This window comes from Dipteris shenzhenensis, chromosome 31 (genome assembly GCF_047967505.1).
Source record: "Dipteris shenzhenensis isolate YYH24624 ecotype China chromosome 31, Dip_SZ_1.0, whole genome shotgun sequence".
NCBI lineage: Eukaryota > Viridiplantae > Streptophyta > Polypodiopsida > Gleicheniales > Dipteridaceae > Dipteris > Dipteris shenzhenensis.
Window position 1 is genome coordinate 23,201,018 of NC_141626.1, and position 13,731 is coordinate 23,214,748.

Below are 13,731 nucleotides of genomic sequence, written 5' to 3' on the forward strand. Positions count from 1 at the left end.
AAATTGTTTTCCTACTCCCAATGTCGATTGTAACACAAACCTTTCCACTTCGGAACAACAATCCATTCCAAGTGTAGAACTAACCATCTACCACTTGAATAGATGGAATGATCCCTTAGTGTTGGTTGATAACAGTGAGGCTCGTTGCTGCCTCGTCCTGTGGGTCTGTCTGACATAGCCGCTTCAGGGAATCATAAGGGTCAGTCCTAACTTCTGTAAAACTCAGAGCCACTCACCCACTGCGCCTTTCCTCCCCCTCAACTTAGGTTTACATATGTGTTTGATAGACGCATGGTCCATCGATACAACGAGCTTGGATCCATACAAGTAATGTCTCGAGGTTGTCAATGCATGTATCATCTCATACAATTCCTTTTCCGAGTATGCGATATCATCTAGCAATTACTCTCACATAAGCTATAGGTCAGCATCGTGGAATAACGCTGCATCGATGGCACAATCACTAGCATCAGCCTGGACTTTGAATGGCTTGCTAGGATCCGTTGGAGCTAAACATAGGTGCATTCTTCACCTTCAGCTTGATAGTCTAAAGAACGTTATCAAGCTTGTCAGTCCATGTAATAGGACCATGGGACTTATGTCCACATCCTTTGAGGAGATTCCTAAAAGGAATAGTTAGCTTCGAATATTCTCTTACTTCTTCAAGAAGAAAATAAATCCTAGGGAAACGACCCAAAATTGCCTGACCATATGAGGAATCAAACCATCAAAAGCATTTTGGATTTGATTGTAATCAATACTCATGCGATCTCAGAAAACCGTATGTCCTAGGTACAAGAATCCCTTTCAAAAAACTTCACACTTGGCTCCTTTGCATATATGATTTCTTGGTCTCAGTACCTATCTCCCACTATGCCTAGTCGATGCATGTACGGTGACCAAGCATGTGGCATAGACGTTGCAAATTTCAAGAAATGAGAGACATTTGGAGACAAACTTGGACTGTTGTCGGAAGGCAATCTGTCATATACACCCTATATCCGTTGTAGATTTTAAGATCTATATGTCAATGTGGAGATGACCATTGTGCACATGACAACATGATGGAATGCATAGCAGGCAGCAAGCTAGAGAATGAGCTTATTCTCTAGGAACTGGCCCATGACTATTGCTAGATGTGAGGTCTTGTGGTGGGAAAATATTAAATTTTCAGCTTGGTACATACTGATGACCAAGCTAGAGAATGAGCTTATTCTCCAGGGAGTGGCCCATGACTATTGCTAGATGTCAGGTCTTGTGGTGGGAAAATGTTAAGCTTTTAGCTAGGTGCATCATTGTACGGGATACTGAAGAGGGATCAGAGCCCATGGATCCTCTATTTCACACTAAGCAGCAGAATATGATTAGCTGGAAAGATAATTACAACTTGTTGGACTAGAAGGTTAAAAAAAAATCATTTTTCCTAGCAAAAGGACAAGAGGTCTAAAAGGAGCTAAAGGTGCCTATGTGTGCCAAGTGAGACAAGGTGACATTTACAAGTATGCACATACACAAGATTCAACAAGAGAAGTTATACGTTTATGATTAGCTCTGTGGGGAGATGATGCTGAAGGGACCTTTCACTTGACAATGCTCTAGAGTAGAGTATATCAAGCATGAAAATTCCACGGGGCATTAGAGGGGGAGTGATGCGGTCTAGATTTCCACTAGAAAGGCTGTAGAAAAGGAGAGGGTGGATGGGGACGATGGCTCTCATACTGATTTTTCTATATTTTCAAGCTTAGATGTCTTCCCATGCCTCTAAATTACCTAGTTTTCAATTGACATTGAAATTTTGTTATATAAACAGTCTTACAGTCCTATAGTTTATTTATTTATATTTTCAAAGTTTCTTCATTTCTAAGTTTGGATTTAATCTGCTGTTATAAAAATTATAGAAGTTTAGCTCATTGTTTGTGCTATGTGCAGGGTATTTTGCATGGCTTGAAGACTAGCATCATTGCTGGATCTGGATGTGTCTCTGAGGTTGCCTCCCTGTTGGATGATAATGATGCAGAGTTAATGGAAGCTGCCATAACGTTACATAATGTGGGCACCTTCATTGGCCACAAAGATTACCATAAGCATTCTCAATATCTGATCAAGGTTTCTTCTTTGTCTTTTTTTTTTGAGATATGCTTATTTTAGTAAGAACTGGTTCCAATAAAAATAACAAAGCTAATTATTCTTGAGTGTTGGTGAACTGAAAGGAAAGCATGGAGTGAACACAAACTGAGAATTCTTGCTTATGGAATGAAGAAAGGTGAGGTCCTTAAGTAGGCACCTCTAACACGATCACCATTGATGACCTTTGAGCTCCACAATCATCTCCTGAATCTGCTCCTAGATTCTCTCAATCATCCTATGTGGCTTCTACCACCACCTAAGAGTGCTTATGGGCACCTAACTGTGCCTCTAGCACACACACATAGAAACCAAGGTGTGCCTGGGGCATACACCTTGAGATATCCCATCATACCCCCCCTTAAGGGAATGCCTCAGGCTATGTCAAGGATACATCTAGTCTCATAGTTGCTCATGCCATCTCACGGTGGTCAAGGATAAATCTATGGCTAGGTTCTCATGCTAGCAAGGGGTTCCCAAGGGTGTGAAGTAAACAAAAAGGATACAAAAGACCTTCCAGTGGTTATCTCCCCTGCATGTACATGCACACAATGTCTGCAGGAGGTACCATGGAGCAAAACACATACACATGGCCTACATCATATGGTGACCAGAGGTGTTTACACAATAGTTTATTTCATTCATTTTGGAGGACTATCCAAGTTGAGTACCTTGACTCAACAAAAAGAGAGATCTGGAGCATACATGGAGATGATTCAAAAAGCATAATCTTCATAGGATGCCTCATCTTGTGGAGGCACATCAACTGAAAGTAGATTGGCAGTTTCTGACTTTGAAGTTGCTTCCTTTTTGGCTCTACAAAACTTTTCATGGTGATTGTTTTTGCCACAATGTTTGCATGGATTGATTTTGAAGCAGTCTTTTGAGAGGTGATTAGTCTTCCCACAATGTTTGCAAGGTGAAAACTTGCCCTTTTGGATTTTTATGGCATCGGCTGTGTCATTGCCTCTCCGGAGTTCCATGTGCCTTTCTTCTTCTTGAAGAGCAGAAATAAGACCTTCAAGATTAGGATTAGGAAGATTTTTCAAAGTGGTAACAACATGATCATAATCTTTAGGCATACTCTTGAGCAACACTGCCATTGCATCATCTGTAGTGATTGGAGAGTTGATAAAAGCAAGTTGAGTCATGAGACTCCTCATGTAATTGACATGGGTAGCCAAAGGAGTGCCACTAACCATCTTCAATTCAAATAAAGCAATCTTAAGTGACAATTTTGAGATGTGAGAGCTGGCACAAAAAATAATGTCAAGCTTCTGCCAAGCTTCTGAAGGGGACTCCAAATCAAAGATGTGATGAATATAGTCATCTCCTAAGGCAACAGCAATGATGCCATAGGCTTTCTCCTCTCTAGCAGGATCTCTTGCCGGGCGTGTCGGAGCTGAGGATTCTCCAGCATTGGAGGCTGTTGAAGAAGAAGTTGAAGCCGGTTTGACAAGTCCCCAGAGGTTTTCCCTCATCAATGCAAACTTAACCTTCATCTGCCATGTGTGAAAGCCCTTACCATTGAACTTATCCATATTTAAGATGGTAGCCATGAGAGGGTCTAACCCAGAATGGGCAGTGTCTACTCTCTTACAAGGCTAGAAAGAGTTGAAGAGCTTCAAAATACAAGCATTTAGAGTAGCAAAGGCTTGCAACCAAAATCCATACTACAAATCAATGATGTTTTCACTTGCATGCTTCATAGAGGTGACTAAATGAAAGTATTCCAAGCAAATCCAGGTATAGCACCTTAAAAGAAAGTTGTAGCCACAGTTGTACTGATGCTTTTTAATACTTTAAAATCTCAAAAATGCTAAAGTAGCATCTAATGTAGCATCCAACTCATAACCTTGTCAAAACTGTCCAAAACAGAGGCCTGAACTTGGAGGGCTTGTATCTCACTCTTCAAAGCAAAGAAAAGAGGGCTTTCAGAAGCAAAAGAAAGCTCATATACCAGAGAAGATCCAGCACAGAGGTTGGGCGAAATGGCGCGCGATATTGCCCGGGGGAGTTGCTGCAGGCTGAACCTGTGTTTTGACGTTTTCTCCTTAGTTACTAAACCAAATGGGCTGCAAAGTGACTCAAAATGTTCGTCTTGAGGTCGCCCATCTACTCCTAAGAGGGCTCGAACAATGGTGCAGCAGACAGGGAGTATTCTGCAACAAAAAAATGACGAAAAAATGCGCTGTTTGGGGAATGGCGACCAGTAGAGATGTCTTTTCTTCAATTGCTTGCAGGTGGAAGTTCGCCCAAATGAGGGGTATCTCCAGCAGGAAGGGCTTGGAGAGTGGCTGAGGGAGAACAAGCTTTAGCAAGATTTGGGAAGAAAGGGAAGAAATGGTGAAGATGAAGAAGATGGAGAAGAAAAAGATGATGTGGCACAAGTGGGCTCAAGGAGGATCAAAGTGCTCTGATACAATGTGGGTGAACTGAAAGGAAAGCATGGAGTGAACACAAATTGAGAATTCTTGCTTATGGCATGAAGAAAGGTGAGGTCCTTAAGTAGGCACCTCTTACATGATCACTGACATCACTGATGACCTCTAAGCTCCACAATCATCTCCTCAATCTGCTCCTAGATTCTCTCAATCATCCTATGTGGCTTCTACCACCACCTAACAGTGCTTATGGGCACCTAACTGTGCCTCTAGCACACACACATAGAAACCAAGGTGTGCCTGGGGCATACACCTTGAGATATCCCATCATTGAGAGTATTTGACTTTATTTTACAGAGTATGTTGTTTTCTCCTTTTGGAGTTTGTTTTCTTTGTCAAAGTTGGAGTCTCTATGTGTATGATATCATTCAACTGCGTCACTGCATACCTACATTGGATACACAGTTCAGTATAGAAGTATTTCAGAAGTTGAGATTACATATGATTTCTTACTGAACTTGCAATTGTGCTTATAAATGTAACTCTGCCATGTAGTAACTATGATAGTCTTATTTGGGGATAAAACGCTGTTGTCAAAGGCTACAAAAAGTTTGTATGTAGTGACATATTCCTGCCTTATGTAATAAAGTGTGAACAGTAGATGTGGATGGTTTCTTCCTTCGTAATATGTCCTGCAGAAAAGAATGAAGGAAAAGTTCTGATCCATGCATAAACCATATGTGGACAACTAGACATGAACAGGGTTGGTGCAAGAGTGTCATCATCCAAGCTGTTTAAGTACATAAATTGACACAATAGAACTGAGAGAAGGCATGCTTTTTGTACTCACACAAGCTGAAGAAGGTCAAGTGAGACATTCCAGAAAATTCAATAAAGTCACGTATATCCAATTGCATGTGGCTCGAGAGGGGATACAAAATCAGTTCTATGTCTCTGTACAAGCTTCTTTTGCCACAACAAAAATCAAAATGATGTGGACCCGAAATTAGGCCTTTTACAAATTCTTTATTCTTAAAGCATGTGCTCCAAGAAAATGAAAAATCAGTTAAACCCTGGTTTTCAGAGATTATGTGTTGCTGGAAATTTTGATGCTCTGGCCTACCTCAAATATTTTTATCACTTTAGCGGACATGCAAATTCTTTGAATTTTTGTCCAAGTGCAAATTCTTTGAATTTTCGTCCAAGTGGTGATCAACTGTTCAACTACATTGATTTATCTTACACGGGTGCAGAAGCCCCAACAGCCAAAAAATTTCATCTAAATTTGTACGATTGGATGTATTCTAGTCGTACAAAGATATATTTTTCTATCACCTTGCGGACATGCAAATTCTTTGAATTTTTGTCCAAGTGGTGATCAGCTGTTCAACTACATTGATTTATCTTACACAGGTGTAGAAGCCCCAACAGCTAAAAAATTCTCAATTATTACAAAATTTCTAAATTTGTACAATTGGATGTATTCTAGTCTTACAAAGGTATATTTTTCTATCATCTTAGTGGACATGCAAATTCTTTGAATTTTCATCCAAGTGGTGATCAGTTGCTCAACTACATTGATTTATCTTACGCGGGTTAAAAAGCCCCAACAGCTAAAAAATTCTCAATTATTAACAAAATTTCTAAATTTTGTACGATTGGATGTATTATTCTAGTCGTACAACGGTATGTTTCTCTGCTATAAAATTGAGTTTGAAATTCTGTTTTATTTCTTATACAGTTTGGACATGGACACGTATATTCTTGGTAAGCTAGTAGTTCGAAAAAGTTTGGACATGGACAAGAATATGCTTGGTAAGCTTGGAGAAGCTTTGCACCAACATTGAAGCTATCCTCTATTGTATGCCTTATGCGAGAAATCCAACACGTACAGGGGTGTTGAAATATGAAATGTGGAAGTTCAGAATGAAGAACATTCTATGATGAATGCCTGGGACTGCCATGGAGCTGCCCATCTTTGCGGCTGCTCATAGGCCCAATTGCAGGGAAAATGGCTGGGACAAGGCCCAAATAGAGTAGGGAGTAGCGGCTTTTATGGGCCCAAAACCAAGCCCTAGTTGGCTAGGAAGGGGCTGATATGGTCGGCCGTTCCAAGTCAACCAGTAGCTCTGGGTTGGCCATCAAGTCGGCAGCCCCAGAGACCTGGTCTGCCAAAAGTAGGGCAAATCGGCCTCGTGCTTTTTCCTGCAAGTATCTTCCTTATGTCCACCTTCAAGCAATACTCACACAATATATTTGGACACTCATAGTTATAGTGTCGCTTCTGCTTATATGCTCTGCAAGCTTCCCCGTGATTAGGCACATTCGGCTTCCTCCTCTCTGCAGTGTTATGTGCCTTCTTTAAGACATTCATATCCCAATGGGAGCTTGAATCTCTCATCTACAATCTGATGAAAATTCGTTATCGTATCCTTACCTTCATCCAAAGAATTATGGAATGGGATGGTAGGATAAGATTATCGGGCCTGCAGCACAGGGACTTTACAATTTTGAGCAGAGCAGGTGTTGTAGGCCATCTCCTGGTGGTTCTAGTGATGCCATGGTATGTGCCTTGTAGGCATAAATATAGGCACTTGTAGTGTTAGTGCCTTTTAGGCCACATAGGACACTTAGTCCTATGTGACACCTAGGACACTTAGTCCTAGGTCTAGGTACTTGTACCTTGTACTCCTTTTTTTTTCATTATCCTAGTTGACGTGACGGCAGACTCTATCGACTCTTTGTACCTTGCTCTCTCTCTCTCTCTCTCTCTCTCTCTCTCTCTCTCTCTCTCTCTCTCTCTCTCTCTTTCTATTCATCGATCCTACAGTGGTTATCAGAGCTAGATTTGACTCGTCTTCTTGCCCTGGACCTTCATTTCTCCCTGCACTCCTTTTCGTACAGTCCATACGACTGTATGGACGATCGTACTCAGCCTGCACACAGGACGACTGTACTCAGCCTGCACACAGGACGATCGTACTGCGCCGTACATCTCTCCGTACAGGCGTACGGAAGATCTAGTACATGTTTTGTACTGCATTTTGTACTTGCATCGTCGTACCTACATGTGGGAGCGTACCTGCTCTGTATTTGTGCCGTACAGCTCTGTACTTGAGCAAATGTACAGATCCGTACCTGCGTCGCTGCACAATCGTACATCTTTCGTACAAAAGTACGGAAGGGCTTGCTTCCGTACAGTCAAGTGTGCACGTACCAGGCTACCGTACAGCTCTGCACAGCTGTCGTACATTTTTGTACTCCGTACATTGGATTCCGTACTGACATTCGTACTGTTCCGTACATCTCTTCTGTACCTACGCCGTACATTGTACCTGCACAGTACTTGTTCTAGGATTTGTTTGGAAAGCCTACATTTTGAGGTCCATACTCTTTGACAGTACATTTGGGTCAGATTGCAAGACATTGAGTCACTTTTGCAGGACATTGAGTCAGATTTTCAGACATTGAGTCTTTTCTGAAGGACATTGAGTGAGATTATCATACATTGGGTCACTTTTAAAAAGATCTCAGCAAAATTTGTGGCTTTTCTGAATTTGCCCTCTTTTTGGCCTATTTGCCCTCATTAAATTTGGGGCTTTTGCCAGATTTGCTGTTTTTGCAGTGAACATTGCCTACCACAGTCACATTTGGGTCAGATCTGCATTTGCCCTTTGATTTGGGTTGGAAATTTGCAGATATTTGCTGTCATTTTTTGGACAGCAAGCTTTTGCAGTGATAGCCTTGAGGCTTTCGGGTTTTTAGGTCTCTTTGAGGGTATCACATTTGCTATGGCTGGGAACAATCAAGATCTATTTGGCGTTCCTATCCGATGTGGTCTTATCTTATGAAAGCATTTGTGGAATATTGTTTCTGGGGTTGATCTGAGGCCAGCCAACGCTATAGTGGTTGCCTCTACTGCTGGTCCCTTTGCAGGGGGTACTCCTCCTGATGCCTCATCTTCTAGCACTCCTGTTACTACTCTTCCAACTCAGGAACAGACAAGATGGGATGCAAGAGATGCAAATGCACATTTATGTATTGCTTTATCATGCAAGAGAATCATTATTTCACACATCCGGTCTTGCAGGACAGGAAAGGATGCTTGGGATAAATTGGCTTCTCTCTATCAGATTCGCAATGAGGCACGTGTTGCATATTTGAGAAGGCAATTACAGGAAGTCAGCATGAATGAAGGTGACTCTATGGATGCATACCTGACAAAGGTCAAGGACCTCATGGAACAACTTGCCAACATTGATGAGGTGGTGCCAAATTCACAGCTTGTCAGCACCACATTGAATGGACTGCCAGATACATATCAAGGGTTTGCTACAACCCTTCGATTAGTGGCCATGGGTAATCCAGACCACTATTCTTTTGATCAGCTAGTTACTTTGCTTTTGCAGGAAGAGCAAAGTCGTGCTAATAGACAAGCCATTATTCCTGATCATGCATTTGCTTCACAGCAGACAGGAAGAGGCAAGGCTTCCAAGCCTATGGGCAAGCCAAAATCTGCGCATAGTAGCTGCAATTCCTCCCATGCATTTAAAAATACAGCAGATAAGTCCACGAAGAAAAGATGCAACTATTGTCGCAAGCCTGGACATGACATTTCAAAATGCAGGAAGCGCATTGCTTTGGAGAAAAAGAAAGCAGGATTGACAGTTAATGCCTCTCATGCTATTGAATCGCATGAGCCAGAAGATGCTTCACATGCACATGCTCTTCATGATGATTGGGCATGGGCTGTCCATTGCTCATTTGATCCCCCCAAAGCTGATGCATTCTTTACTGCTAATGATGCTCAGTCCTGGTACTTTGATAGTGGTGCTTCCAAGCGTGTCACATCTTGCAGACAGTTGTTTCATTCTTTAGCTGATGCACCTCGAGGGGGGACTGTCACATGTGCTAATAATGCTTCATATGCTGTAAAAGGAATTGGAGATGTGCAGCTCACATCCATTTCAAGCCATCGTGTCACTCTGACAAATGTTCTTTTTGTGCCTGGAATTGAAGTCAACTTGATTTCAATTTCAGCAATTGCCACTTTAGGTTTCAGAGTTATTTTTTATGGCTACGGATGCCTAGTATATGATCTTCGTGATGACAATGCCATAGTTCTCACTGGCACTTTGCAAAAAGGGCTTTATCACCTTGATTATCACTCAGCTGCACTTTCTATTGAAGCATTGGCTATTTCAGATTCACAGCTTGCTGAAACTCATCTTTGGCATGAGAGAATGAGCCATCTCAATTATAGAGCTCTTGCAAAGCTACATTCACAGCAGATGGCAAATGATATACCTCAAACTCACACAGTTTCCAGACATGTGTGTGAGGGTTGTCTTTTGGGTAAGATGCATCGATTTCCTTTTCAAAAGAATTGTCCAAAACTCTCACAAAGGAAATTGCAGCTAGTACACAGTGATGTCTGTGGCCCAATGAGGACAAATGCCATTGGGGGGTACAAGTATTTCATGACTCTCAGTGATGATTTCACAAGATATTGCTGGATATATCCTTTAAAAGCCAAATCTGAAGTTTTCTTATGCTTTCAGAGATGGCTGAATATGGTTGAGAATGAATCAGGATGCAAGCTTGTTACCCTCAACACAGATAGGGGGGGGAGAGTATATGTCATAGGAGTTTGATGCATTTCTGTCTTCACGGGGCATTATTCACTCATGTACTACTCCTTACACTCCTCAGCAGAATCCTGTTTCTGAAAGGAAAAACAGGTCCACAATGGAGATGGCCAGATGCATGCTTAAGGCCAAGTCTTTGCCCAATAAATTTTGGCTTGATGCAGTGATGTCCGCGAACTATGTACTTCAAGGATTCGAACAACCCATGAGATTGGCACAATCTGAGGTGCATGTACATCTGGTAGCAAGAACGCAAGGGCTGAAGGAGGAGTTCAAGCCGGTCGTGAATAAAGATGTGATACTTGTTTACAAGTTGTTGAAGCTTCTAAGAGATGAAAATTTGATTCTTGGGTCGTGGTGGCAGATGCAATACAAAGGATTAGTCCATGTTGCGGCTAGCTAATATTGCGATAAATTCTTTCTATCTTAATTGGTGGGTTGCCCCATCAACTAGATTGTCTTAACATTTTTTGCTTAGGTGCTCGTTTGGGAGAGACTAAAATGAAATCATATAGTCTTCACAAGCAGTTGTGGCTTGAATGAAGAGAATGTGGACTAATTTTTTATCAGCCTTCTCCTCTAGTGCTAGCCTTTGTCACGGCTGAGTCTGCCCTTCACCTTCGGAGTGCCAATAGAAACTCAGTATGAAGACCTTTGTATAAATGGATGCTCAAGTATGTGTGGGTGTGTGGCTTTGTAGCGTGAAAGTGAAAGTGGGTCTTGGTTCATGCTGTTGGAAATAGAAGACAGAATCATTCAATCCTTAGGATAACCTTCAGCTCCAAGTAGACTAACTCTCTTGATCACAACGATCCTCACCTCACTCAGAATAGCAAAGGAAAATGAGAGAACTCAGAATATACTATCCACCAATCAGTGGGAAAAACAGGCTTAATAGTGAGCACTACAAAACATCCAGCAAGGCTGTGATAAATCGAGCTGAGAACTCTCTACTACTCTTCCTGGATGCGCTGCCTTTGATGGAAGGCTTCAGCAAGCTTTGTATGAGTGTAGTGAGGGGGAAGGGGCGCTTTTATAGAGGGCCGGAAGCCCTGGAAAATGGCCTATCCCTGTCGGCTCCTAGGGCTGGAGGCCAGCGCTTTATGGCTGGCTGGCCAAACTGGCAGTCGGCCCTTTGATGGCTCCAACCGGCCCCCCCCCCTGGGCAGCGAATATAATGGGCTGTCAGGGGGGTCATTCCTCCTGCTGCTCCAGCGTGCCCTAGCTCTGCCATGCAGCTTCCTTGGTGACCTGCTGCTGCCCAACAGTCCCCCTGATCCCCCTATGATCTAATGCCTGCATGTCCCCTCAAATCGGGGGCTTACAGGTGGGGATTTGGATCTCTAACACCTCCTCTCAATGAGACAACTATGGGCCGATCCCCATACGTCGAATGAGGTGTTCCATCTGCACCCAGTTATCATGCATGCCTTTGAGCAGTGAAAAGAGGGAAAAACAGATGCTTTTTGAAGCCATCTGCAGCAGCCAGAAAAGGGGCAATATAGTTGTTGATGCTTTGGCAACTGTGTGGGTATATGCCTTAAATTGACAGCTAGTATCGGCATAGATTGTGAATGCAAGACACCTCTTGTTGAGGTAAATTTTCTCTTTGAAAATGGCTCAATCACCTATCCAGTGGGATTCACAAGATAGGGATGCGCATCCAAATCAGAGAAGTGTGCAACAAACTCAGCAAGAATTTGAACAGATGGTACGCACTCGTATACAAGAGATGGAAAATCTCAGAAAGGATCCAAGGGCTCAGCATTTGTTTCAAGCAGAAGCTATGCCTAATGCAGTATATGACGTGCCAATGCCAGAGGCACACTCTCGTGTACAGCCAGAGAAAGAGAGATCTCATAGGGGACGGTCTCATAGTAGGAAGAGATCGAGGCATCATCACCGATCTCCTAGTCCATCACCGTCTACCTCGAGTTCGACTTCTGGCATGCTGAAATGAATGATGCAGACAAAGATAAGTTTCAGTTTCTTGTAAACTTTAAAGATTGCTTTTCCGTTGCTTTGCCAGGGGAGTTACCCCCAGAGAGACCAGAAGATCATCAGATAGAGTTAATGCCTAGTAGTGAGCCACCAAACAGACCACCTTATAGAGTCAGTGCGACTCAGAGAGAGGAGATTATGGCTCAGGTACAGGACTTGCTGTCCAAAGGGTTGATTCAGCCCAGCTCGTCTCCTTTTTGTTCCCCTGTACTGCTAGTACGGAAGAAAGATGGTTCATTCCGTATGTGCGTCGATTACCGCGCACTGAACAAAATGACCATCAAGAATAGATTTCCTATTCTGTTCATTGATGATGTGCTGGATCAGTTAAATGGAGCTTCAGTTTTCAGCAATTTGGGTTGACAAATGCTCCAGCCACATTCAATAGAATGATGGATCGCATCTTCTGAAAGTACATGCATTTCACGGGTACTTTCTTTGATGATATCCTAGTCTTTTCAAAGACAGAAGAAGAGCACAAGGAACATCTTGCTATAGTGTTTCAAAAGCTGAGAAATCATCAGCTCTATGCAAACAGCAAGAAAAGTGAATTCTTCTTGGAAGAAATCCATTATCTGGGGCATATAATATCCAAGAATGGGATATAGATGGATCCAGCAAAGATCTGTGCCATTTAGGAATTGCCAGAGCTGAAAACTATGCATGAAGTTCGAAGTTTCCAAGGCCTGTGTTCTTACTACAGAAGGTTTATCAGGCATTTTGCTGATATCGCAGCTCCATTACATGACCTTACTACGAAAAATGCAGCCTTCACATGCGGAATATCACAAAAGAAAGCATTCAATTCACTTAAGGAGAAGTTGACTACAGAGCCTATTCTTGTAGTCCCGGATCTTTATCAACCTTTTGATGTTGATTGCGATGCTTGTGGAGAATGTGTTGGGGCTGCATTACATCAGAATGGACATGTAGTAGCCTACGAGAGCCGAAGATTGCGTGATGCTGAAAGATATCTGGGAATCTATGAGAAAGAGTTATTGGCTGTAATTCATGCCATCCATACATGGAAGCACTATCTTTTGGGTGCAGATTTTACTGTTAAAACAGATCACCAAAGTCTGAGATACTTTTTGACTCAGACCAAGCTTTCCGAGAAGCAAACATGCTGTCAATGTATCATTTTCAGATTGTCCATACCCCGGGAATTCGGAACAGAGTGGCAGATGCCTTGTCCCGAAGACCCCAAGTCAATAATGTGACTATTGCTTATCATCAGGACCTGGAAGGCATGAGGGAGCAATATGCTAGTGATGCAGATTTTGGTGAGATTTTATAGCAAATGCAAGAGGGGCAATCCACCAGTCACTATTTCCTGAAAGGTGGGTATCTAATGAAAGACGATTGCCTATGCATCACCCAGGAGATGAGGAAAAAGATTTTGGAGGAATGCCATACACCTCCCTATGCTGGACATAGAGGAATTGCAGCAACAACTCTAGCACTAGAGAGGTATTTCTTTTGGCCAGGGATGCGGAAAGATATACATCAGCTTGTTACTGAATGCCTTACATGTCAGAAAGTGAAGTATGATAGACGGAAGGCACCTGGCCTAC

The 13,731-nt window shown here is 42.5% G+C and overlaps 1 protein-coding gene across 7 annotated transcripts in view; it reads left to right on the plus strand.

The window, feature by feature from the left end:
* Positions 1–13,731, plus strand: part of LOC147881219 (Ppx-GppA phosphatase) — a 65,998-nt gene that overhangs the window by 37,505 nt on the left and 14,762 nt on the right. For all 7 annotated transcript variants that reach the window (XR_015540468.1, XR_015540465.1, XR_015540464.1 and 4 more), the window contains exon 3: positions 1,930–2,106. Coding sequence is in view for 2 of the 7 variants with exons in the window: in XM_087369894.1 (XP_087226020.1) it covers positions 1,930–2,106 (177 nt within the window). In the remaining 5 variants the exon portion in view is untranslated. The remainder of the gene's footprint in view (positions 1–1,929; positions 2,107–13,731) is intronic.